Here is a 27,914-nt window from a genome sequence, read left to right as displayed (position 1 = left end):
CCTGCATATGCTGTACTCACCAGGGGACTGACAGGTTCATGGAATGGGAGGCTCATACTGCTGCAGAACAGGGAAAGCACCAGCTTTTCACACTTCTGTGGAAGCCAAAATCAAAATGCACTTTAATTCAAAACAAGGGAGTTTCATTCTCACCCTTAGTTAATCAATCATATTAACAAAAAAGAGAATTTTCATATAGACTATTCCTTTCTGATGCAAAATGGCACACTTCAGTCAGGGGGACATTCTGCCTTATAGCACTGTTATAGCTTGGTAAAACAAGGATAGTAAAGAAATGCAAGAAAAGAAACATTTTCCTGGAAATTCTTGGGAATTGCTATCATTATTTATTTTGTGCACTCCAGATCTATTCCTTGGCTCTCAGCTGAAAGAATGGCAACAACAATGTGTAAAGAGTTAAATGGGCAATGTTTCCCACTTCTCATATCCATTCATGCAAACTGATATGAGTTGGTAATACTGTATGAAAACTATTCCCTTGAATTTGTAAAACACTTCTACTAGTGCTTGGCTCATTCATTAGTGACAAAAAAAATATCACATAAACATTATAAGCCATATTTTCTCACAAACAATGGAATTTTTAATCAACTCAGTTTTCTAAAAAGGACTTCACTATCTGAGACCCAAATCCCAACAACAAATCCCAGTTGTACCAAGTCCAGCTCAGCATCTGCACTCAGATGTGTGGACTCCTCCTCTCTGTCCAGTTATCACCAATATATACACAACATCTATCTCAAATTTGTACCTTCAAAATACCAAGTGCCTTAAGAAAAGACACTTATTTAATAGAATATTTAATAGAGAAAACTAATAATAGGTATATAAAGTTATAAGCTTTCGTCTAGGCTGAGTTAAGAGCCTAAATATCTTCAAGGGGACTAACAGGACATATGAAGAAGATTGTATGATGACTTCAGTCCAACTGAAAGTCAAAAAGTGTCTTCATCACAAAAATATCATTGCCCAAGTAGATGTCTGAGAAGGTGCCAAGTTTTAAAGAAAAAGATTCAGTGTCATAAACCAGGCAAAACTGACTCATGGAAGCTCTGCTCTTGAGTCTGAGTTCCCTGTTCAAAGTAGAAAAGAATTCCACATCTGCCTGCTTCATCTTTCTATAACATTTTTTAATCTTACAGCCATGACTAGAAAGTAGGGAATGATACAACCAAATTATAACAATGCTTTTTTTGTATTTATTACCGTGTGTAACATTTGAGCAGAAGCCAAATGAAAACCATCTCATGAAAAAGTAAAGCCTCATGCTGAGATCATATGGCCTGCTCTAAATAGTGCAATATATAATTATTCCCACCTTCTGGTCACAGTCGCCAAGGCCATATTGTGCATTGTAGCTGTGGCTGTAGCGTGTGTTTTCACAGTCATATTCCACCTCTGGCTTCGCTGGGTTACGGCAAAGCGAGCACACCCATTCTCCCCTGCAAAACCAAAGACCAAGAAACCAAAAAACTCGAGGGGGAAATTTTCCACAACCTTGTCAAACAGCAAATCTCAGGAATCACTATTTGGAAAGCCTCATCCTTAACTAGCATTATGATAGCAGGCAATCTGAAGCCCATTGTACTAGATATTCCTCCTTGGATTTGAATCCACTTAGAAGTAGAATCATTTCTATTCAAAACTCTTTTCCCATCATGAAGGAAATGATAAAATTGTGTTTAAGATCATCTACCAGCCATGCATACAGCTGCACTGATTCAAGTGCTGCTTTGAAAAAAATACACTAAGGAAAAACAGGCAGCAATTGGTTCATGAGACAAACCCAGACCCTTTTGATAACTGAAATATTTATCATCAATATGATAATTGACATGTTTATCTAAGAAACCAACATAATCAGAAAAGGTGTGATAATACACAGGTCCCCAAACCAAATAGACATAATCCTGCAAGGGCATGTGTGACCATGCTAGTAGATGCATTTTCAGAAACCTCTTGAAGAATTTCATGAAGGCAGTGATGCAACTTCTACAACATCAGGGTCTGAATAACTACAGATGAAGATATTTTCAGGAACTATTAATATAGAGCTTTAGGTAAGGGAATTAATTCACTTCAATAGAGTTTAACTTTGCCTCAAAAGTTTATTCTAACAGGAAAACTTGGTTTTCATACTGCTTTGAAACTAGAAGTTAATAATAACTCCACTACTAGAGAAAAGAAAGAAAAGCCAAGAACTGAAAAGTCCTGGTTTTTGAACAGAAAAGAGAAACCAGAATCTCCAAATTAATACCTTACTGAGACAATTATTTGAGCTTTGCTCAAATGAAGTGGGCTTTGGTTCCACTTAGCAATGATTTATAACAGAATTCAGAATTGCATACCACAGTAATGCGCATTATTCAGTCTCACTTTCAAGTTTGGTATGTGGACGTGTATCTGTTTCTGGTTCATTGCATACAATCTCTCTGTGATAAGCTGTGAGAGAATATATCTTAGGGAAAGCAGTGACTCAAATATTTCCACAGAAACCCTGATAATACTAAAATTTCCCATAGAATTTGCTAACAAACTGAATAAAAACTCACTGATTGCCCTTCCCTTTTGCTAGTCTCTGTTCTGCCAAGAAGAGCTGATGTTTACACTCCAGCTGTTACATGAGAGTTAGGATTTTATTTTTCTCCAGTGATTCATATGAAAGTTTTTTAAGTTCAGGTCTGCCACCTCCTTTGCTGTACTGGCCAGGTGACTGCAGAAAGTGCACAGTGGTGGGAAAGAGTTCTTTTTATAACTCATCTAGTTCCTAGTATGTAAGACAAAAACTTATCAAAAAAGGCAAGTGAGAGATGCAGCCCTTGTATAAGGCTGAAACATCAGTCCCTGAGGATATTGTCTGCCCCAGGCAGCAAGCAGGAACAGCACAGTAGTGAAATGTCATCCATACTCACACTGGAAAGCTGAGCAGGGCTGGAACATGGCAGGAGAGATGGAAGACCTTGGGGCAATGATCACAGCACAACAGTTCTCCTCCATTAAGACACACAGCACAGAAATCCTCGTTTTCAATTGGACTGACTTCCTGAGTAACTGGGGATTTCTTCGTGCTGGAGATGCCATTGCTGAGCTTCTGATCAGCAGATGGAGATTGTGTCTGTCCTGCAGTCTGGGAGATGAGAAATCTCCTGTCCTCTGAGCTCTCCTCTTTGGACTTCTGTCCCTCAGCTGGACTATCTTTATTTAACTTGAAAGAAGAAAAATCTGGGATCACACAATCATCATTTTCACACATCAGCTTCACTGGTTATCTGCAGATAACCAAGTACTTCCTGAACTTGGAAGACACAGCTCCCAACAACAATTTCCCAACAAGTGCTTCCAAGTACCTCTCTGCAGTAAGCTCTACTGGGGAGGGCACTGGGGCTCAGCAGGCCCATGCTCTTGGCATTTTGTTGGCCAGGTCATCTTGGTCAGGTCATTTCCTCCCCGTACCACAGTGTAGTAACACTGTGAGAGAGCTGTGCAGATTCTACACCAGGTGATAGGAAATTCTACAATCTCACTTGCAAGTTTTATGGTAAACAGCTCAAACCCCCCACCATGCCCCCAAAAAACCCAAACATAAAAAAAGTATAGGGTTTTTTTCCCACCGGATATTCCTGTTTCCTTCTGTGGAAAGAAGTTCACACTGAAGCAATAGAATATAAATATTTTAAAAATTTATTACACAGTGATTTCTGGGATCGGTTCCTACCACTTAAATATATATTCAGACCAGCTTTAAGCTATTTATCCTGTATTTGTAACCATACAGCTGAGCCAAGTTGTATGAAAACACTGCAAACTTCTCAGAAATGGAAGATGCAGGGAGCTCCACAGCAAGCTCAAAGCTGTATTGTCTTTACCACGACCCATCACAGAAGTCCCTGAGGGTCAAACAAATCAGCAGACTTTTTTAATGTACAAAATTCCAGAAAATGTGCCTACAAACCAGTGGGATAAAGGGGAGAAGGCAGGTAAAACCTCAAGGAAATCCCACTCACCTTTATAGACATACTTGAGGACCGTGTCCCACACTCAATTACCAGGAGGAAATTGCCCTCCTGCTCATTGTCCTGTGGCTGGAGCTTGAACACCGGGAGCTCGCCCACTTCCGAGGCAGATATCTTCAGACGTTCCAGTCGCACATAGGGGATCTTCTGCTCCTTAGGGGCAGCTCTAGAGTCAAAAGGACACATGATTAAATCCATCCACATTCCACAAAATTCTCCTCCCTACTCAGCTTCATGCACCATTGTTTGTGCTCCTTTTCCTCTGTAACTGCAACTGTGGTGGCCAAACGCTGAAAATCTTGGTATTTTTTCACAAACCAATTATTTAAGAAATGTGAATGCAATCACTTTAAATTAATCATATGTGTCAATACATTACTAACTCCTGTGCTAAAGCTCTGCCCTGATCTGTATGCTCTTAATTAACACAATTAAAGTAATATTTTATACTTTTCAGTGTGGCTGGCTTCAACAGGAACACAGCATATCATCAACTTTACCATATTATCACAGTAGCGGATGAAAATCAAATTTTATAGAATTGTTGAGGTAATGTTAATCCTGTTCCCATTATATCTTTTAGCTTTCATTGGGGCTTAACATTTTCTAATTGTTCAAGTGAGGTAAGTTTGCAAATATTTATTCATTCTGGAAAATTACACAGAAATACATGAATTCACCACTTCTTTTCCATGGTTGTTCTCAAGTTTGAGAGCACTTTACAACTTCAGAACTACTATCTATAAGGAATCTAGAATTCTTTCTAAGTTCTCAATCATCATTAAGTATGACAAGTTTTCTAAATGCATGCATAAGATTTCACAGCCAGTGCTTTTCTATAAAAAAAGGACTCTGCTACCTGACATTCTGATTGCTTTTCATATCCATTTCAAAATGTTCCTTTTCACAGTTATTGGAATCTGGAACAGAAGATAAGAAAACGAATAAAATATTTATAATATCACAGGCAGATTAGGGTAGAAAGTACTTCAATATTCATGTACTTCTGACTGGTGTTTAATATGATATCGTAAGTGAATTATGGAGTAATTTCATCTATATGTATAGAAAATGTGCATGCTATTTTCTGTTCTGGTGCAGAGCCTTTGTCTTTCTTCTTTACTTTTAACCACAGCTTCTGTTCCCAATATGAGGAGCACATATGAAATATTTCATGGAAATTGTTTCATTCTCAGGGAATTATGTATGTACACAGCTATATCACATGCATCCATATACATGGAACAACATAAGTAATCCTCTTTACTATACAGCCTTCACTTCAGAAAAGCAGACTCAATGAGGTCTGAACCCCCAAGGCTCAGGAAATCTTTGTGGTCTTCAGCTCCAGCTTCTGGATAATTCCAGTTACTTGAAAACAAGAAGAAAATTGTGTCTCTCATGCGCTGCCATAGGACAAAAGTTACACTATAATTCCTTTCTTTCCTCCAGCATCTGGCACTTGTAAACACACAAATTCAAAACTATCTGCTATATAAGCATTTAGCTGTAGCTTTATGTAGCTGTATCAGCATATGGCTGTAGTTTTGACTGACATTAAACACAGTTCTGGGAAGATGGGATAGGATAGAGAGAAATGTTCCAGTGGATGCCCTCAGAAATACAAGTCCACTGAGAAATTTCATAATCTCACCTACTTTTGTTAGGAATTAGTTTGACATAACCAATACAAGCAAGAAACAAACACAATATTGTGGTTTTCTTGAGATGAGAGAGTGCCAGGAAAAGGTGATTTTTGAAAAGAAAATCTAGCTCAGGGCAATAGTACCTCAGCCATGGCTTGGAAGCAATGTGCCCCTAAAGCACTCTGTTTTTTCCAGCCACAAGAATAAAACAAAGACTAACAGGGAAAGATGCATTTCAGATCACACCTGAGGCATTATTCACTTGTGATTGTTACTCAGGTGAAGGGTGGGTAGCCCTGTCATGGACAGAATTACTAAAAGGAGACTGCACACTGAGCTGCAGGAGCAGCTCTCGTGGCACACTGTCAAACAGAGGATGTTCCAGTGGTCCTGGGTTCCTACATTAACCAACATTTCCAGCAGCAGCTGGGCCCATCAAATAATAGTGCCTATAAAATTTGTGGGAAACACCAAACTGGAGGGGTTTCACCGTGGGGAATGTTTTCAGCTAAAAATAGACCTTAGTGCATCAGAGAAAAAAATCTCCTAGATCAGAAAGACTGAATTGAGAGAACTGTACTCGGCTCATGAAGGATCAGATGAACAAAAACCCTAAAGGAAAACAACTGGCTGGGAAAATGTCCTTGGAAGGAACATAAGGGTTAAAGTGGGCTGTTCTCTACACATAACCCCTAATGCTGCTGCTGCAGAAGAGAGCAGTGCCATCCTGCAGGGTATTACCAGCAGCAAGGAATGTAAAACACAAGGAGCTGATACCCTGATTCTGCATGGCACTCCAGAGGCCTCAGCTGAGCTCTGCATTTGGCTGTGGGCAGCACTCCTTAATTGCAGGGAACCCAAAATAGCACAGAGGAATGAGGTGGTTTTGAAAAAATCAAACCCCTGATCCATGAGGAGAGACTTAACCCATCAGATTTGTTTAGTCTAGGAAAGAGAAGAGGAGGGGAGGGTGTTTATGCAATTCATAAGAAAGAAAAGTGGCTGTAAGAGGGAAAATGATCACACTTTGTACCATTTTTACCACATCCCGTGTGCCTAGGATGAGAAATATTTTGTTTTCAACTAAGCTGAAATGTTTAGATTTGTTATTAGAAAAGGAAGAGTCACTGGAGACATACCCCAGAAGGAATGAGGCTTGGCAGCACAGCAATGCTGAAGCCAGCAAGTCCTACCAAGAGTCACCAGCAGAGTTAACATTGTCTTTGCAGCAGAATTCACATTTTATGGTGCACTGGTGACTGAACCTCCTCAGGTGTCCCCTCACTGCATGCCCTTAAACACTGACAGGACAGGACTTGCTTGCTTCTGATCCTCCCTTGTGAAAAGGGAGCAGCACCGAATTCAACACTCAAGGCTTTCCCCACTCTTGCACAACAGGGCCTGCATTTTATACTCAGCAAATTTGTAGCATCCGCTATCAACAGTGAGATTCTGAATGCTGGGGCTACCTCTATGTGTGGTATCACACAACCCACACCAGACACTACATTGCTGCTCCTCCCCAAGACCCTTCAGCCTGAGGCACAGCTTTTTAGGGGTGGTCCTGATTCTTACACCTCACACAAATGATTGTGGCGTAATTGCCACGGTTTGGCATAGGACGTAGAAGAGAAGACAAATACATTTCCTTGGCTCACTGGGCTAGGCCTCCTTTGTACTAATTAGAATTCTCTGAATAAAAATACAGCGCAGAGAGAGAAATATTAATTCATCTTTTATAGAGAAATCCAGCCAAATATTGGCATAAGTCACAGGATAACAACTTGATCCTGCAATCCCTTGCTTGCATGAATAGTCCCATTGACTTTCAGAGTTTGCAGGAATAAGGCTTTGCAGCATGATGTTGGCAATTTGCCCATGAAAAGAGTTAAGTAAAGCCTAATTCTCCATTAGGGCTGAAGAAATAGGCCTTGGCTGAAGTGAATGTTCCACAGTAGACAGAGCCAAGCAAAGGCACATGCTGTGCGATGTGTTAACAAAAATTTGGTATGCTACTGATGTGAAGGACTTAGCAGAAAGCACATTACATTTCAGAAGTAATGTGGGTTTTTTTAATTGAATTTGGACTCTTCAAACCAGCTCTTCAACAGTCATAACTGCAGGTCTCATTAACAGGAGTGCTTCTAAGAGAACTAATACTCCAGGTACTTCACACAGTCACACTCGTTTCTGGTTCACAGATGAGGGATGTTACAAATTCAAAGCATATCATTTCCATGTTTTTCCTCCACAAATGAGATCAAACACACTTTTCCACTGGATTAAGTACTCTGATAACATTTGAAGCTTACTGGAACAGCACATTTACATGTAAGTATATTAATAAGCATACTTCTTTACTATGCTTGCAATGCATAGTGCTAAGAAAAAAAAACCCCAAAACACCTAAAGGAAATAATTAAAAGCTTGGTACCTTCTTTGCTTCTGGATTGTCTCATTCTGGCACTCACAGGCAGGAAAGAAGTGTTGCTGAGCAGTTCAGAAGGAGCAGTGCAATGCTGAGACTTTTTGATTGAAAGATTAATAGGTTCTTCCATCACTTTTTGCATAGAAAGAGTTAATTCATTAACTACCTCTTGCCCAGCAGTAGCCAAGGTGTTTTCTAGAAGACAATCCACAGCACTGAGGTCTTCATTCTCTAGCTGTGAGGGGTGGGGGAGAAAGAAATGCAGAATTCTATTATCAGGTTTTTTTTCTTTTCATGTTAAGAAAGTAATTTGTAGTCAGTATTCAAATAGCAGATAAGGAAAACTTTACTCATTGAAATAGTAATTTATTTTGACTGATTGACCAACAGCAACATGCTGTAAATGGAAGTGGATTCCCTCTCAGCAGAGCAGTTTGAGCCATCCCTACCTTGCATTTAGTGCCTCCCTGGAGTGCATCACCTGGTGTGAGGCCAGCAGGGTCAGGGCTCGGGTCACTGGGAGCCCTGCCCAGTGCCAGGCTGTAGCTGGGCAGGGGCTCTGGTGCAGCATCACAGTCACAGAGGGCATTTGGGGACAGGCCAAGTGTCACAGCAGCTGCACCTTTCACCTCTGGGTCAGCCGAGCTGGATAACCTTGTTGGAGATTGAGATAATTCCATTTCTGTGCTGTTTGGAAAGCCCACAAAGCTTAAGGATGCTGAACGCTGGGAAAAGCAAAAGGGAAAAAAAAAAGAATCCAATACATTAATAAGCTTTTCAGCAGCAAAATGCTACTGTTCTGTCTGTAATAGATGAGATGCTCGGTTTCAGCTTGACATAATCAAACAGTTGTGTCACAAGGGCTGTAAGAATCTATTGTAATCCTACACTATTTCCAAAAGCTTTAGATTCTCCTCCATTAAAACTGAAAACTGGAAAAGGAGACAACTGGGTTACTCTTCTGGTGCTTACAAAAAAAAATGTGTTCCTTAGATGTATTCAAGGGATTCTGAGTTTTAACTCCTACAGTGACTGGGAAATCTATGTAGAACACTGTACCAAATTAATCCTTGGCATAAACCCTATTATTTTCCATTAAATTTTCCCAGAAGAAATAAGATCCAAATCAGAAATTTTATTAAAATATCATCAGATCATTCAGAAAGAAGATTCAGAAGAAATAAGATTTAACTCTGACACAAGTACATGGAGTTATTGTTCCTGTTAATGATGCTAAAAACTTTATGATACTTAGTGAATCAGTCCCATTAAAACCTTAAGCATTTCCCCTTTAAATATCATAGATTAGATTCAGAAATATCTTACATGCACTAATGATGAAATATGTCCCGTTTCCAAAGAAAGGGAATATTTACCAAAGTATCAAAATGCTTTTTTTACTGTGTCATGATTTGTCACTATCAAACCCACAGAGACACTGTTACACAAACCAAAGCAAATCCACTCATCCAGGTGACTTCCCTAAGCTGCCTCATATCCTGGAATGTGGCACTGTGTTGAAAACAAGACTCTTCCAGCATCCATGGGAAGCACATATAAGCAATTTTAAGAAGTGTACAGATCTGTCTCACTTGAATATACAGCTTTCCCTTGATTTGATCATAGTTCATTGGTGTTTCACCCTCTATATTTGACTGACTATATCCTTTTCTCTTGACTGCAATACAGTAGGTAGCACTCCTTTTAATATAAATCAAGACAACAGAAATGTGTCCATTGCATCTGAATTAGGGTTTAAGTTTATTGTTGTACTTATTTCCCCACTAGAGGCCTGTGACTCAGAAGTAAATCTGAGATATTTCCTAAATTTAATTAGTATTTTTCTCAACTTACACTCCATTTGGGATTTTGATACTTTTGTCCATCTTAACCCCACAGTGGTAAAGACTGCAGCCTAGACTGAGCTGTCAGATGTGTCTGTGTAAATCCCACCTCATGCCAGTCTTGAATTCCTCTGCTTGCAGTGCTCAGTAACTCTGTGCTAAGACAACACTGCCCACAGACACTAACTTCCACCTAACAACGGAAGCAATTTAATTTCCTCTTTGTCAATTTGCAATAGATGCTACAACAGGAGCTTTGCCTGAAGAGCGACCACTTAATTTGATGAGACAAAATAGTGGAAATGCACCAGTGCAGGCCCAAACTTGCCATATAGTCTGTCTGACAGAGCATTCCTAAGAATGCTGAGGTTTCAAACCAAAATTATCTCCATAGGTCAGCAAGGAATCCACTTTTCGTGGCCACGCATCCTGAAGTCCACAAAGACCAAAAGTGTTTATTTGCCACAATTTGCTTATGACAGGGTCCTGCAATCACAGTGAGAAATGGGACCTACCAAGTACACATTCTCAGTTTCATTCCATCACTCATTTTACCACAAGTCTGTTTCAGATGACAAAATTAACATGTGAATAGTTCCCATATCACTTACAAAAAACCTAAAAACCTATAATTAAAACAAACGAGCAGAATTCGTGCTTGAGCTGAAGATGAATTGTGATCAGCCCTTGCCTTTCCCCCTTATTTCCAAGTCCACTGTGAGCATTAATTAAGGCCCTGTGAGGTAGTTAAGTATTTATTTGGTCAGGTTCTCCAAGGCATGGAGCATCCACAAACTCCTGAGTCAATAGGAACCACCCTAGAGCTGTACTCCATTGGGAATGGCCATTCTGAGGCATACACATGACAGGCACACCACCCAAATTTGCTCCCAAGATAACTGGAGACCTTCTGGCCATTCAGTTCCTCCAATCACTACCCACATCTTCCTTGACTCGTGCCATCATCTCCTGTAGTGAGACCTGACCTTCTGTGTGCAACTCAGGTGAAACATTCCCCCTCCTAAGGCAATGTAGGATTACTCCTGGCTCCAGTGGGACAAGTTCACTTACTGGGAGTAGCCACTGGGATGACTCCTACTGAAGGAAAAAAATTATATGGAGCCACACACATAAGATTTGGTTATAGCTATTATTTCCAGAAAGGTAAAATACAGTTGCATGGTGTGGCTATGTCCTTTTTACTCTTCTAGCTAGCATCAGTTTCTTCTGAGATCTTTTTAGATTATATAAGCCAATGTAAAACCTTACACTTGTTAAAAAGAATAATGAGGCCATCAAACTGCCATCTGTCTTTCCCTTGGGGCAAAAGTTAATTTTGTGGTTATTTTAATGATGAAGCAACATTATGATCTTTCAGTACAAAATATTAAAACTCACAGTTAAGAACAGACACATTCCATCCTGATCCATGGAGCTGCTGTCAAGTGTGAAGTGAACAATGCACTGGGAACAAGGCTCATTAATAGACTATTAATTCACTCCCTAAAATAATCATTTCTTTTGCCATTAGCAAAAATTTTTCTTTTCCCCTGACAGTTCAGCTAGTTTTTGCAAATGGGACGCCTTTAAAGGATTTATCTGTTTTATATAAGCTCTATTGCTTTTATATTGCAACATTTGAACAACAACAAGCAATAATTATGCTCTTGGGCAGAGGGTGGCTTCAGCTGTTGGTTAATTTTGAACTTTTTTGACATTTTAATGTACAGTCTGGTACACTGAACTACATCTGTGTCACTATAAATGGAATTCTCATTGTCTCATAATTAATTTTGGTCTGATGATCCTTAAAATATAATGGCAGCAGCATCACCACCCCAAAATGCCTCCTACCACAATTTTCTTAGCTATGGTAGTGAAAAGTAAGAAAAAAGAACATGCAAAGTGCCTTCAGAGAACAAAAAATAAACACATGGTTCAGTTTAAATATTTCTTTGATCACTGTTGCATTCAAAACAGGTCCAGTGTAAACATGCAGCACCAATACAGAAGAATTCTGAGAAGCAAATACTTACCTTGAAACAGTGGGATTAGGATTTGTTAGGATTGTTTTGGCAAAGTCTCGGGGCTGTTGACATTAAGTGTCACTGATAAAGGAAGCTAAAACTGGGAACCGCCAATTCTCTTTGCTATGGGAGAAACACCACGCTGCAAATGGTTGCAGAGTAATGAACGGCTGCTATTAAGTGGAGCAATCCCCCTGGCAGCTCGTTATGCTGGAAGGTTAAACAAATGTACTACTCCAATCCAGTTGCTGAACACAGCAGCACTGATAACACGGGCTGCACATGCTTCCCATTCCCAGTTTCAGAACAGAATCCGAAGGATTTCCTTTCCGCTTTCGTGAGAAAAAAGAATCCAAATCTTCATTAACATTTTGTCGGAATAAACTGGAGCGGGCTTAAAGCGGAAGGAGGAAGAGATTGCATGGAGGGAGCAGCATCATGTTTTATTTATCTTTTTTTTTTTCAGGTCAAAGGAAAATATTAATTTTACAAAACCTTTCTGGGAAATGTACCTAATTGCATTAAGCATGAATGTATTTGTGCTCTATTCAATTCTGTAAAGTAAAAAAAAACATACTCTGCTACTTGAGAAATTTATAGTACCCCAGGCAATTATTTCCTACATCACTAATTCCTCTAAAATTAATAGTAATTAAGGAGAAAAAACAACAACAACAAACCCATTTTGGTCCCAAGCTCAGATCTGAAGTGCTAGGGTTGGATATTAAATTATTATTACTTTCAGTCACTAAGTAATCACAACTCTGTGCAATACTACAATCAAATAAAATCTGTCCTCCAGCCCCCTTCCCACAAATGTCATGTGTTTTTAAAGAAAAAAAAAGTTCCACCATGACCTGTCACCATATTAGTCTTTCATGAAATGCTACCACAGCATGTTCTTGGAATATATAAAAGAGAAGCCTCTCAGAGCACTCTGAAGATTCTGGATAGCACAGAATATTTCCTAGGATTTCCCCATTTCAGGTACTTTATGGTGCTTGAGACAAACAGAGCTCTTGAATTAAGAAGCTGGATCTTGTTGTGAATCAAAAAGAATACAACAAGTATAATGCACTACACAACATTTCCATGTATTTACACTTTAATGACTAATCTTGGTCACCCTGCCTCAAAAATTATTTATCAAAACCACAATGTGTGGGGAAATGAAGGACCAAAGTAAAGAATGGTTTTCATGAAAGACTAACTCTAGAGAGACAAGCAGTCACTTTTAAGCTTCATAAAGAAACTTTCAAGAATAAATTCAATGTATACCAATAAAATACAGATATTATCATTGGGGTGAATACAGAGTGATTATACACACTTTTTCTTAACACAAAAACAAGAAGGCATCTGACTGATCTATCAGGCAAGAGACTTAAAGTGAGCAAACAGAAGAACTTCTCACGCTATGCAAAACTCAGATGGTGTAGAATGCTGAAGAGTATTCTACAGTAGCATTGAAATAGAATAGTGAATTAGACAAATCCACAGAAAAAGGGTCTATAAAGAGCTCTAAACCACAATTGTCTGGGTACAACCTTCAGGTCAGAACACCCCTGAAGTGCTGGCTTTCATAATCTGGGATAATGGACAATCAGTTTATATTTGTCTTCTTCTGAGGCCTTTCCCTAAGGTTCTGCTGTTGATTATATTTATAAAGGATCAGATCAGCTGTTCAGTGATAACTTACTGCACAACATATTCAGAGTTTCACTTTAAGCAGAAGATGAACTAACAGAGCTAAGGGTCTTGCTCCAGAGTACAGAAGAGGATGCACTTTATGGAGTGTGACAGGGAGAGACATCCAGCTGGCCCTGCATCAACACAAACTCCTGTTGCAGTGGTGCCTGAGGCTCAAATTACAAATTTGTGCTCTAGATGTACAGTAATGATGACATTTCTTCAAATGCAGCTTATACTTCTCTTGCTCATCACAGCCAGAAATGACAATGAGGTACGTGCAAACAAAACAGAAACTGTACTCCTGTTATTAATCCTGAAAACACAATTAGGCCCAAAATATCTTATTATTCTTGCCTTTATTCCAGAATAGGTGACCTCTCTAGTCCTGTGCACAAATTAATAACTTGGTATCATACTACATAAAAGCAGAAGATTATATCACTGCAGAAGGTTGGTAACCCTTTCCACAAAACCATTATGCTCATTCCTTCACACTGCAATTTAGCAATTCCATAACTTTTATAAAATCTGTTTGCTAGAGTTTGGCACAATTCCCTGGAAATGCAGTGCAAATGGAAGTTATAACATATAACATTATATACGTTATAACATACATATATATATAAAACTTATTCAGAAATTTGTTCTCTGTCTTGCTGGCATCCTCACTGGAGATGTTTGGTATTTGACAGGCACGGAGACAGAACAACTCCACAGTCCAAGCCAGAGGTCTTGGCTGTGTGAGTGAAGTATTCTGATAGAGGGATATGAAGAGAAAACTATATCCATTTTCCACATCAGCAGAAGGCTTTCATTCCTAGTGTGGAATTCTTAAAAAAGTGCTAATCCAGCCCAGAATTATGCAAAGTGCAGCACTTGGCTTATATGAAACAATTAATGCTCTAAGTATAGAAATATTTATTCTGCACAAAAAAATTAATTCACAGAAAAAGAATAGTTAGAGGAATATACAGGAAGACAGAAAGCCTGACAAAATATCACCATTAATGATCCAAAATGAGCAAAACAAATGAAAACTATCCCAAACCATTTAAATCATGAGCTATTAAGAGCATCTTCTCCAACATTGCTTTACAAATCAATATAATTCTGCATGCAGACAAGTCATCTAGTTATCAGTCAATAATATCAAATTTATACCATAAACATGTTTCAGAATTAATGCACAGAAGTTTAATTACATGGGCAACCAAGCCTTGCCCCACTCCAAAATAAAGGAAACCACTGAGCTAATGAAATCTTTTATTTCTGTATTTTTTGGGCAGATCTTGGCAACAACCATTTCATTAAGCCGTTAATTCAGGTGCACACTGCTTTCTCTTTAATGAAAGAGTCTCAGCAGACAGGGAATTATTTATTCCACTAGGAGTACTGGGCTCAGCTGAAGGCTGTCAGAGCTCAGCAGAAATGCAACAGGAGGCCAAGAAATCCAGCAGCAATTATTCTCCAAGAGACAGAACAGTTCTTCTTTAGGCAGCAGCTTTATCTAGCCATTTTCTCTACCATATTTTCCAAGTATGTCAGACTTGTCCACATTCATTTTCTCCATGTCTTCCAAGGTGATCTTGAGAGAGGTGAAATATTCTGAACATAGGCCATGTGAGAGCGCGTGGACAAACACCTATTCAGAATTTTTTGTCTGGAGATGGGTGTGAGGACATTTAATCAGGTGAACCAGATAAGAACAAACAGACACATTCCCTTGTTCTTAAACAGGAACCAATCTCCCATTTAAACTCAGATTGAATCCAATTGTCAGCAAAAGCACTGAGACATCTTTAAGGAGCATTCATGGAGAATATATTTCAAGGGTTTACTTGCTGTGCTTTTTCCCTTCATCATTTCCAATTTGCCATTGCCAGAGCTGTCAGTATCTTCATCCCCCCAGATGTCTTCATCCCAAACAGCTCATTAGAAGAGATGAATACAAGCAAAGATGGGGTTCTGTAGCTGTTGAACAATCTCACTTCTTGAAGAGGTACTGGGCACCTCAAAGAACCAGACACCCCCATGCTTTCTGCTCAAGAGCATAGACTTCTTAGCACCATTAGAAACAAAATCCTTTTTTCTTTTCCCTATGTGTATCCTCCTTTTGCCACCTTCTCAGCTTCTACAGCAACAAATCAGCCCTTTCTCCTTTATTATTCCTGCTTTTCCCATCAGACCACACTGGTCTCTCTCTCCTGCACACCTGTTTCAATTTTCTTTCCTCTTTCTGACATTTCTAGCTTAAGCTGTTGTGTAACCTTCCATTACAGGTCCACAAAACAGATTTCTTTGTGACTTTCAAATCTGATTTGCACACTGCTTCCAGGCCTGTATCTCTGCAGCTCCCAAAGGAATCTCCAGCAATTCTCTGGATGGGTATTGCATCATAAATATGTTACATCAACAAAGTCACATACAGAAGGAGGAAAAATAACTTGCTTTTTCAGAATAGAAAGACAAGTACTTCCACAATATTCCACAGACAAATTCCAAGAAAAAAAAAATACTATGAAAGTCTTCTACATGGTACACAGAATGAGTCATGCACTGAAGTAACAAACACATTTAAAAAAACAGAATATGATGTGCTGCTTGGAGTGTTTTAAACACACTGTACAGAGAAGTAAAAGGCAGCTTCTCTGCTTCACAAACACAGGTGATATCCAGAGCCAGCAAGGCTCTACTGATAACTGTTGGCCTTCCTGGTTGTGCTCATGCTGCTTCTTCAATGGTCAGAGCCTCACAGTAAGAGGGAAAACCGAAGCCTGGCTCTATCTCATATTAAAATATTCTAGATATACAGAAGTTGTGATTTTTCTGCTTATACAAGAACAATGTGAAGGAGAATAACAGAATTTAAGGCACCCTGCTTTCAGCAGTAATTAGTGGTGTTGTTTCTGGGGCAACTGTTTGGAAGACTGCTGCTCAGGCCCAATTTCATCAGCACCCCTGATTCCTGCTTTATTTATTTTTTTCAAATTAACCACTTTTAGTATGGTAGTTAGCAAGTCCTGGTAATTAAATCCCTAGACATAGGAGCCAGAAAGAAAGAGAGCTTTTATTTATTTGCCAGTTCGTGTCTAACAATCCTTCCAGCCAGACCTAAACACTATCAGCCTCTAGAAGAGTTGCTCATCCTGGCACCTCACTGGCAGATGCACACAAGGTTAGGCTGTTACCATCTTCCAAAACTTTCAAGCCATTTAGCTGACTTTTAGTGCATTTCAATTTTTATTCCACCTCACTGCAAGCTCCAATGCCACGTTCAATATTATCAAATCATGTTTTCCCTTTAATTTATTTTTTTTTTAAAAAAAAGTTCTTTATACCTTTCTCACTGGATGTAACGTTGATTGCTGCAGTGTGTGCTCAGGGGAGTGGATCCTGACATCATGGACTAATGATTCTTCATCTAATGATTGTGACAAGGAGGGACTGTCACTTTTGTCAAGAGGAATGACAGGCTTCTGGGCATCAGCCTCTGTGGAGCTCTCACAGACCTACAAATCACAAATGAGAATTTGTCTTTTCAACATCTCAGAAAGAAAAACGATAACAAATTCACAACAACTCACAGCATACACATTATGACAAGCCCAAAAAGACTAAAACAGCAGAGATGTTCAAGGCAACCCTAAGCAGAGAGATAAATGGAGAAAGATTTCTCTCAAACATTATTGAAGTCCTAAAAAAAAAAAAAGACTCGATAAAGATGCTAAAATGCAAAGCTATGCCAAAAGCCTGCAGTCTGCCCTTGCAGGTAATCTACTTTGAGAATTATTCAAGGTGGCAGTTCCACAGAATTTACACATTGGGAAGTCCAAGCCACCTTTCCACCATTTTAAATGAATTTCACTTTTTTCTGCAGCTGGTCTGCCTTGTAGTTTGGATGCTCACCACCAAGCACTGTCCCTCTTTCAAAAGAAGGATTCTTACTAACAGAGGAAAAGGGAAGAGATTAGCCCTGCTGACAAAGCTGTAGCACAACAGCATGTGTGGACAATGACAAGAATCTTAAATACATGGTGCAACAGCAAGAGAATGGGAAATAACTCTCAGACCAAGAAATTGTCTTCGCTCCCTTCAATAATAATACAGAATCTAATGCTTTTTAAGGACTCAGGGCTTAATGTTTCCAGTAAAAAAGAGTTGAAATTCAGAGTGAAACTACTGCAGTCCTCCAGTCACCTATTTACAAAGGAGGAGTGATGGTGTTTTTATTTTCCCATGTTGCTGCTCTCCCTTATCTGTGAAGACACTCAGCTCTTTGGGATCCAGGGTGGTTATGCAGCACTTTACAGAAAATTTTGGCCCAATCTGCATGAGGCATGAAGCCTCTCTGCTGCACACAGACAAAACACCAACAGAGGGTTCAGAGAAATACATGAACTCTCAAAGTTGTGTTCAATTTCTGAACTCACACTGACTAAATGCAGTAGGAAATTACTTTGAGACAACATACTTGTGCTTCATCTTGGACTTGTGGCTGTGCTGGGGTTGGCTGCCTCACTATGTAGTTGATCTGACCAACTATAGTCTGCTGAACATGCTGAGGTGGCTTGGCTTGGTTCAGCTGCAAGCTGGACTGTCCCTGGGCCTGCAGGAGAAGCTCCAGATCCTTTTTCATCTCCTCCAGCTCAAACTGGTGGTGCATCATGTCCAGGCTCTGCTGGATGACTTGCTTGTGGCTGCTCTCGTCATGTCCTGGTGTGGGGGGTGTCAGTGGCAGCTGCTGCTGCTGCTGGGGTGGCTGCAGCACGTGGTGGGATTTCATCTTCTGGAGATGGCCCAGCTGCACTCCCACAGCTGATGTCTGCACAGGAGCCTGTGGGTGGCTCGTGTGAACCTGCTGAGCCTCGTGGGAGACACCAGCACAGCCCTGCTGCAGCTGCTGGGCTGGGAAGGGCTTTCCCACCCTCCCAGACACGTTCTCCAGCTCCGAGCGTGGCTGCTGCTCCAGCCCGGCCTGCGGGACCTTCCCAGGCTGGGGGACAGCCCGTGGCTCCCTGTCCTGGTGCTGCAGGCTGTACTGCAGAGGGAAGTGCTGCTGCTGAAGGGCAGGAGGCTGGTGGAAGCTCTTGTGGTGGTTCATGTCCTGGTAGGAAGGCTGGGCTTTGCTGAGGCAGTGGGAGCAGCACAGGGGTGCAGAACACTGCATGGCAGGTGGGAACTGCTGGGGCTGGCTGCTCTCCAGCTGGGAGGCTGGGGACTGGTGCCCATGGTACAGAGAGGGCTGTAACCCCTGGATATTTCCACAGAGTAGCATGTCTGGGTGAGAAATGTGTCCTCCTTCCACTGTGAAAACCCCTGGGGAAAAAAAGCAAATTTACTCCCTGCTATGGGCTTGAAAAACTTATACAGTAAAAGTTGTACACAAGGAAATGGCCATCATTCACATTTCAAATATAAAAGATATACAAATATCCTATCCAAACAGTCTGCCAACATATGTTCAAGACAAATTTTCCAGTATTTATCTAGTTATACCAATTCACACCAAGCTCCCACTGATATCAGAGGAACTCATGGAATTACCCAGCAAACACTTTGAAAAATTGACCTTATTTTATCTTAACTGATGGATATGACTTGCCCTTTCATTTTTTACTGAAGTATGAGCTTATCTTCTCATCCATAAGCACAGGTACAAAAGACAGCTTCCAGGGTGCAAGTGACAAAAATAAAAAAGACTAATGTTATGTAGGTGAGACCCATAAAGGCTGGAAATAGAAGTGACCTATGAAGTTATCTAAGTGATCTTGTCCATGTTTTTCATCAAGAGAGTACTCTTGATGACTCTTGCAATACTTTTGATAGTGTTTTACCCCTATTAGTTTTTAATACCTTTAAATAGGAAGAGAACTGATCTTTTAGATCATTGTTTAGCCCACTGAGCTGAATTTACAGTAATTTACAGAATTTACAGTTCCCATTGCAGCTGGGAAATCTGTAGCTGCTGGGAAACAAAGTCACTGTATGGACATCAGTTATATAGGTAATATTAGTATTAGGTAATATTATTACTAGTATTATTATAATAATTCCATTATTATTGTAATAATTATAATTATTACAATAATTATAAGTAATTATTCTACAGTAAGTGCATTAAAGTGTCTTTGTGCCCATCAATTGCAAGTGTCTCAACACTGCTCAGCTCATTGGGCCACTAAGAGAGTGAAAGCACCAGACATCTCAGTGGTCTTCTGGTGAATGGCTATAAATGGGGAGAACAACAGGAAAGTTCAGCCACATTCATCTTTCTCCAGAACCTAGCAAGAGTTTCAAAACAACTGCAGGTCAAAAGAAAAAGGGAGAGCCCTTCAGGGGAGGTACTGTATTGTCCACATCTGTCTAGCCTAGCTTTGTGCATTTGCCTGTTCCAGTTCTCTTACCCAAGCTGGAGAGCTGCTTGGTCCAGTAGGAGGGATCCCAAGTGAACCTGATCCTCAGAGGAGGGCCCGTGTCCGTGTTACAGCTCGTCTCCAGCAAGCGCTGGATCTGAAACACAATCTGGTGACACATTCAAGGACAATGATTTTATTCACAGTTCCAAGATCCTGAAAAATGCTTTACTTCAGCAACATCAAATCCTTAAAACAGCTCTCACAATTACTGCACGACAAGCATTGCTCTTACCAGCTCCTTACTGAAGAGAAATGGGATGGGTTTTTTGCTACACACGGCCCAGCTGATGAAGTTCTGGACGTGTTCTACCTGTCTGCCTAAAACCACAACACCTTGCAGTTGTTGCTCCAGCCTCTGCTTCCTCTCACTGGTGATTTTCTGTTAATAACATGAATCAGTAGAAAAGGGCTGTCATTCTTCAGAAACACATAATAGATGCAATCATTGGCACTAGTGTTTGCAGCAATGCTGTTCTTCCCACAGAAAGGAAAGTAAATCCAACTCAGAAGATAAGCCTGAATTCAGGAAGAGCAATGACTTCCTCAGGAGCAAATCTGCATCATTCTGGCCTTAGTTTAACAGAATTAACATAACCCAAGAAAGCTGCAGAAGTTGGATGAAATTTGCACCTGGGCTACTTTCTTGCCTGGAAATTCTGATCAGCAACTTTTCCCCTCAGCACATTTCAAAATAAGATCTTACATCCTTCAACTGAACATCCAAAAAATGAAGAGTCAAAACTCGGACGTGCTGTTACAGAAATTAGACCAAATAATTATTTCTGAAACAGGGTGTTAATTGTGCTGCAAGTGGGCTCCTACAAATTAAACATTAAAATCAGAAGCTGGTTTGTTTTCTAACAAACACATTTTCTTTGTAAAGGCATTAGAAAATGTGGTTAACTCATGATAAGGAAACATTTTGCCACTTTGGCCCGAATCTTTGTTAACCACTGATTCCACATAAAAGGCTGCAGAAAAAAACCCCAAATATTTGAAAATACTATATATTATTTATTATTAAATATTATAAATAAATCTATATAATGCTAAATTAATTTATATTCATTATCAAATAAATTAATAAATAATTTCTTTAAATAAACATATATTTAATACATTCTATATATTTAAATAGATATATAATTTTAAATACTGTATCCTAATTAATTATTATTAACACGCACAAATATTAGTATTATAAATAGAATAATATTATGTTAATATTATATATGAAAATATAAGGAATGGGACAATAGCTCCCACAGTCTATATTCTTTCCACCGGCACTGGGATTAAATTTAATTTAGTTTGATTTCCCAAGATATCAAAATAAACTAGCCTTACTTCCAGTTGTTCAAGGAGGATATTCATTCGTTTATCAATTTCATTCATCAGAACCATCTTGGCCATTTTTATTTGGTTTTCCACCTTTTTGTACAGATGTTTTAGTTCAAGCAGCCTATGGGTAAGAGGTACAAATCCCTGGATGAGCCAGCTGTGCCACGGATTCAGTGCTCAGCAGTTGTTTGCTACAAGGGCTGATCTGCCTGCTGACAGAACTGCAGTGAAAATTCTCTCATTCCCCATCACCTCTCCCCCACTTCTCTGAACCCTGACCACCCCTCTCTGGATGTGACATGCTAATGCTGATGGAGTCTCTCAAACATCATGCCAAGAGCAGTCTTTAGTTCTTTTTCAACAAATACCTATATAATATATCCAAAACTTCCAGGTTATACTGGATTATAAACAGTATAAATAGATTTGTGCTCTTGAAATGGTTTTATTAATGCAGAGGAGAGATCCAACAGCTACTAAATGCATAATCAGTAGCTGAAATCCAGTTCAAATAATTAAATATTTTCATTTTTATAGTCAGCTTGACTGAAATTGAACCTTATTTTGAGGTTCCTTGAAGAAATAAGTATCTTAAAAAATATCTTTATTTGTAATATTGTCAAATTCTAGTTCAGAAACAGATTATACAAAGAAATCTTAACTCTGAAGTCAGCTGTCACATGCCTTACAAAGAGTATGGAATCATGAATTACAACGCCATGACTTGTCAGTACCACTTAAACATGAATTTGATGTTTTTAATCTCCCCATTCTTTTCTACCCTCCAAGAAAAAAAAGCAATAGCAGCTGCATTTAATTCTGTTAACCTACATTTAGTGAAAATATTATTTTTACAGATCACCTACTTCCATGGAGTGGGAAAAAAAACAACCAGGGGGCGTAGAAATTACCTGTCTTCAATCTGTTTAGCTGAAACCTGAATCCCATTCTTTTTCTCCTCCACCTTAGTTATGACATTCTCCAGGATAAGTCTCTGATTTTGCAGAGCTTCATCAAGATGCCTGAACCTGTGGAAGAAGGGGAAATTCTCACCCCATGGTTTTCCATGCTCATGAGTGAACAGGTGAGAGCAGGGAGGGTTCCTGTGAGCCCTGTGTTAAACCACTCAGGAGTAAAACAACTGAACTGAGTTTGCTGTGGCTTTTAAATTCAGACCAGCCTGCAGCTTCAGCTGGAAAGCACAGCTGAGAAGTGCTGAATACTGCTGAGCTGCTCAGCACTGAGGTACCTGTTGTAAGTGCATATTATATTATTGGCTTTTCGCAAATATTAACATGAACGTTATATGTATAAGGTTAGAAAACTTTGTTGTATTAACACAGTTTTATTTCTGTTATTGATGAAACTTAGAAACAGTGGTATAATACATATATAAGTCAGGCTATAACATGATATTAAAGCACAAACTACTTTTGTTTATATAACCCAGAGACTGAAAAGATAGTCAGAAACCCCCCTGCATTCTTGGATTATCTTGTCCAGATGAACACAGCAGTTCTCCAAGGGAGGAATTTATTGCACCCATTATCAGAGGATGTAAAACTCAGTGGTGCCAAGAAGATTGATCTAGTGGGAAGGGGGCAAGTTAAAAACTAAACAAAGGAACATCAAAACCTTAAGAAGAATGTCTGAATATGTATGAGAATTTATGGATATGTTGTAGGGTTCTGTTTTTAAGGGACAATCTTTGTCAGTAAGGTGTGCCCTCTTGGCTGAATGCCATATCTGTATACTTTATTTTTATCTCCTAATTGCCTTTCCATTAAACTTTTAAATTCTATATAAAAACATGTGAACCTGTTTTTTCCCATACCTGTGCTCCTTGTGCTCTGACAGGAGGCAGATGCGGCAGGTGAGGGTGTCACAGCTCTCACAAAACACCTTCAGCAGCTCTTGAGGGTGTGCCAGGCAAAACGAGGAAAACTCCCTTGCTTCATCCTCAGCTGCTGAGGAGTGCAAAGCAAGGGTGTCATTGACAAGGAGGAGAGCCCAGAAAAACAGTAACCAAACTCAAGATTCCATGGAAAGTCTCAATGGCATTTTTTAAAGGCATGGAACCTGGAGCCAGCTGATGATTTGAGGCTGGGTTTGTTTGTATTTTTCCCTTACACATCCTACAAATGGAGCTGCAAACAAGCCATCAAAACGAATCATGCTGTCCTCTAAACTCTTGTGAGTTTAAACTATCATGATTTGGAGCACCTGCCTCACAACTTTAAATGCCCTGCTCTGGTAAACCACTCGACAAAACTATTGTGAAACGTAGAATAGCAAATATATTAAATAAACTTGCAGTCATAGCAGAAGCAAGGGAATCCTTTGTTCTTAAAACATGAGCAGTTGTTTTCTAAGTTTTTTTTTGTTGCAATGCTGTTCATAAACTTTGGCAGCTGGTGCTGATATTAGGCCCTAAAATCTGTCCTTAAAAGGATTTTCTAAAGAGTAGTGTGATAAAGAGTAAGAACGGACATGCAAACTGGAAACCTTATTTGTGTACAATCTATTCTTGCCTTTTTTCTAAATGGTAGAATTGCTTTAGAAAGAAGGAACACTGTCAACAAAGATGCCAGAAAAAGACAAAGATAAACCATGGCAAAGCCAACACTTTACCACCAAAGAAAGGCTCAATTGCTTCCTCACAGTACTCCAACAAAGACATCATTCTTTACCAACATGTGAGAAACTAAACAAAACCATCATTCTTAGATGATAAAAACTTTAAATTATATAAAGGCATTAATAATTTATACATCATTATCTGCTCATATGAAATAAGAAGAAATATTTCCATTTTCCCACACCAAACTTCTTACTTATCTATACATTTTTTAAAAAAAACCAACCTGGGGCACAGACCATGCTCTCATGCTGTAGCAAAAGGAAGCCTTTTATAGATTCAGAAGTGATAACTATTGCAATAACACAGTCCCACAGAGTACAGCAAGCTATACTGGCTCAGTCACTTCATTTGCAAATTGTAAAATTCTCAACAGAAAAACAGAAAGGCTAAAAAAATCCCATGGCTGACATGACAATGTCAGTGACAATGCAAACATGGAGAAAATCCATGCCACTCTCTAAAAAACACAGGTCAAACTGCCCAGTTTTTAGATTGCTATCTACTCTAAATATTTCCGAGGAGCTTGATTTATTTCCTCCAGTTCAATTGACTTTCATTCCACCTTCTTAACAATGTGCAAGAAGATAATTTGTGACAGATTATGTGAAGATTTCATATAACAGCCTTACATAGCTTACATTTTTATGAATTATTTACTGCAGTATCATGCTTTGGTCTTCAGGGAAGTTTATTGGTTTATTTCATTACTAAATCAAATGCTAATAGGTAGCATTAATAAAGGAAGAAATTAGATTGAGGTTTTTTTAACCCACTCCAATATTTTCTACTAGAAAGGATCAAACTGAATTCACCTTGACAGCAATTTTTTTTTTTTTTCTGATTATATTGCAAATAGGTGCTTTTGTATTAAAACCTGCAGCTGGCAAGCAAATAACAAGGTTGTACAACCAATATATATCCAACAAGGGTGTCAAAGATCAACCCCTACATGATCAGACCTTAAAAGGGAAAAAAAAAAAAAAAAAGACCATAATAACTTTCTGAAGGTTTATGGGCTGGAAAAGCTTTTGAAAGCATTCAGTATCTGCAGAGCAGACAAGCTGTTTTTCTATAAACCCAAATCTAGTTTTCCATATTAAATTCAAATTCATAATGAGATGTGGTCTTTAAGGTCAATGTTTCATGAAGTCCTATATAATGATTTCCTCCCTGCTTTTTCTCTCTCTGAAGGGTTCTTTAGCCTTTGGGTGATTGCAATCAACCCAGAGAATTCATTGGGGTTTTTTAATACCATGGAAGATTTAAGAGACAAGCAGATTTCAAATGCAAACCAAGAATAAAATCAGTATTATCTAATTGCAACACAGACCCACAGCCTCTGCCACTAGTAATCCCCTGACTCAGTTGACACATCAGTGAGAACTGCCACTGAGCCATGGTATTCTTGACCTACTTTTTACTCAGCTCAGAGCAATACTTTTCAGTTTTGAAATAAGTTTAATACTTAGAAATCAGGTACTAAGCAAGGGCACAACCCTGATTTTTCTAGAAGCAAGTATCTAACCACAACTACCCATTTTAGATTCTTAAAAAGAACCTCCCTTGGTGACCAGATAAAGCTCAGCTGCCCTAAATTCTGATAATTCATCATTTGAGTCACCATTTCCTTCAGCCTATATTTTCTTTATCTCAGGTGGATCTCTTGAATAATTAACAGAAAGTTTTAAATCCCTGCTCCTCTGATCAGTTGATGTCAACTTTGGAAAAGCAATCCCAGCTAACAGAGTTCTGCCTCCACTTCCATAATTTCCAATGACTCTGACTTTGCTTTTACAGGCACATAGTCTGCCTTGAAAGAAAACAGAAGTATAGCAGAAAGGTTTCCCATGGGAGCCAGGCTCCTCTAACTCTGTCACTCAAGAAATAGTTTATTAAAATTAATAGAAATGGGAAGGATTTAATGTGTTTGGTGAGGGTGTTTTGCTGTTTTATTTCATTTCTGACCCAAGGACTCTAACACTGACCAAAGAAAGTCTGGTCCTTACAAGGGAAATGCCAAAAGACAGAACAGTTTAAAATTGCAAAATCTCTTAAGAGAAGGTGGATGCTTTCAGAACACTCTATACAGACTGATTATAGTGTTTGCTTATTTTCAGAAGAAAAATAACAAACAACAGTCTGAATTCTAGAATACCCTAGTATTTGCTTTCTTTGAACTATTCTGAAGGGATATCTATGTCCAAAATAGAAACAACCTACATAAATAATAGCATAAATAAAAAAGCACAAATTACATTCCAAATAATTTCTATATTAACTAGTCTATATATGATCTACCAAGCTCCTTGTTTGTGTTTTGTTCAGCATGTGGAATTTAGTACTAAACTAAAATTCTTTCTCATATTTTTATGTGTCTACAACTTTTTATTTATATAGCATACACACAGAGCTAAGCCACACATATAAATTCTTACCAGTATTTGTTAACAATATGTGCTGGGAATCTTAGCTAAAGTGACATGAAATTATAAACAGTTGGAGCCTCAAAACCACAGTCCTTATCTTGTCATCAACCTGAGAAGAAAAACATATTGTCCATCCCATCAGGACATTTGAAGGGAGACTGGGGGACTTCAGTTTATATTATTCTCTAGAAAAGACCCAAAAAACATTTAAATGTAATTTGTGCTTTTTTATTGTAACCATTCTTAGGGACTTCTTTTGTTTACACTCTATTAGGCAATGGCATATTTTGTCTCAAGAGCCTCAAACTCTGTTTGATATGACCACCTAGTATTTAAAAACTCCATCTATGGCAAGTCTAGACTTCCACAAGGAAAATCCTAAAGGAAAATAAAATAAAAAGAATAATCAGTGGGCTACTTTGACTCCTTTTTCTGTCCTTCATCTTCCTTATGAAGAAGAATAAATGTGCAGCACAAATTCTTATTTTTAGTTAAAAATTGCTCTTGTAAGTTTAGGTTAGCATAGTCTGCTGCAGATTTCTGACACACAGGTAAAGAAAAGAATGAACATCCTGTAATGATCACAGCCTTTTGCTGTCTGTGACTCCCTCACACACCTTGTCCATATGCACAGGAATTGTTTTGTCACAATTTCCTCAATAAAATTACCCAAACTGGGACAGAAATACAGAAAGGGCAAGGCTTGTTGATGTTGTAGGCCTCCTAACCCTGTCCCATCACTCCATGGATTAGAAAGGAGAAGATCCTATCTGTGGAACACAAATATCCAAACTCTTTTTTCCAGTATCATGAAACACTGATTGTGGCAATGGCCCTGAAGTTGGAGAAAAGTCACATAATCTCTTGCTGACATGTACAAATCCTTCTGAGCCTGGTGTCTGTGGTACAGAGCCTGAACTGCTCCTTTTGCACCTGAATAAGTGATATGAGAAGAAAGAGAAGAAAGAAAATCCCAGTGTGTCCCCAGTACCTGTGCAGGCTTTCAGGGGTACAGACAGGAAGCGATCTCCAGGTTCCTTGCCATGTCTGTGCTCCTCTGTACAAGAACTGCACAACCACTTATTGCATCTTATACAGAGACTGTGGGCAGGTCTCTTCTCTTTGCACATGGAGCAGCTCTAAGAACAAGAAGCACAATTACACACATAACAAATCAGCTGTACAAACTGTTGTCTTTAACAGACAGATTCAATTGGTGAGCTTAATATTTTTTTTTTTGTCCTCAGACTAAAGTAATTCAAGTTGTTTTAAGACTCTGGTTGTAATTGTGTAACATTCAGAAAAACATATAAAACATCCTCATGGTGAGACAATCTAGAAAACAACATGGGGACGCCCCCATACTATTAATGAAAAACTTCATTCCTATCCTCTGCTATGAGGAAAGGACCAGAAAAG

General features: G+C 39.0%; 1 protein-coding gene across 3 annotated transcripts in view; it reads right to left on the bottom strand.

The window, feature by feature from the left end:
- The window catches only part of TRIM66 (tripartite motif containing 66), a 44,480-nt gene that overhangs the window by 2,927 nt on the left and 13,639 nt on the right, over window positions 1-27,914 (bottom strand). Inside the window, exons 3-17 of one of the 3 annotated variants that reach the window (XM_033515241.1) lie at window positions 27,487-27,634; window positions 23,263-23,395; window positions 22,340-22,456; window positions 21,435-21,549; window positions 20,320-20,466; window positions 20,076-20,193; window positions 18,143-18,987; window positions 17,010-17,180; window positions 8,558-8,833; window positions 8,115-8,343; window positions 4,894-4,954; window positions 4,026-4,200; window positions 2,934-3,226; window positions 1,340-1,463; window positions 21-95 (exon numbers count right to left, since the gene is read on the bottom strand). In XM_033515241.1, coding sequence (XP_033371132.1) covers window positions 21-95; window positions 1,340-1,463; window positions 2,934-3,226; window positions 4,026-4,200; window positions 4,894-4,954; window positions 8,115-8,343; window positions 8,558-8,833; window positions 17,010-17,180; window positions 18,143-18,987; window positions 20,076-20,193; window positions 20,320-20,466; window positions 21,435-21,549; window positions 22,340-22,456; window positions 23,263-23,395; window positions 27,487-27,634 — 3,027 coding nt within the window. The remainder of the gene's footprint in view (window positions 1-20; window positions 96-1,339; window positions 1,464-2,933; window positions 3,227-4,025; window positions 4,201-4,893; window positions 4,955-8,114; window positions 8,344-8,557; window positions 8,834-17,009; window positions 17,181-18,142; window positions 18,988-20,075; window positions 20,194-20,319; window positions 20,467-21,434; window positions 21,550-22,339; window positions 22,457-23,262; window positions 23,396-27,486; window positions 27,635-27,914) is intronic. The other 2 variants (XM_033515243.1, XM_033515242.1) reach the window with 2 other exon arrangements.

Source organism: Parus major, chromosome 5 (genome assembly GCF_001522545.3).
Source record: "Parus major isolate Abel chromosome 5, Parus_major1.1, whole genome shotgun sequence".
In the NCBI taxonomy this organism is placed as follows: domain Eukaryota; kingdom Metazoa; phylum Chordata; class Aves; order Passeriformes; family Paridae; genus Parus; species Parus major.
This window is presented reverse-complemented; position numbering and strand designations above follow the sequence as displayed.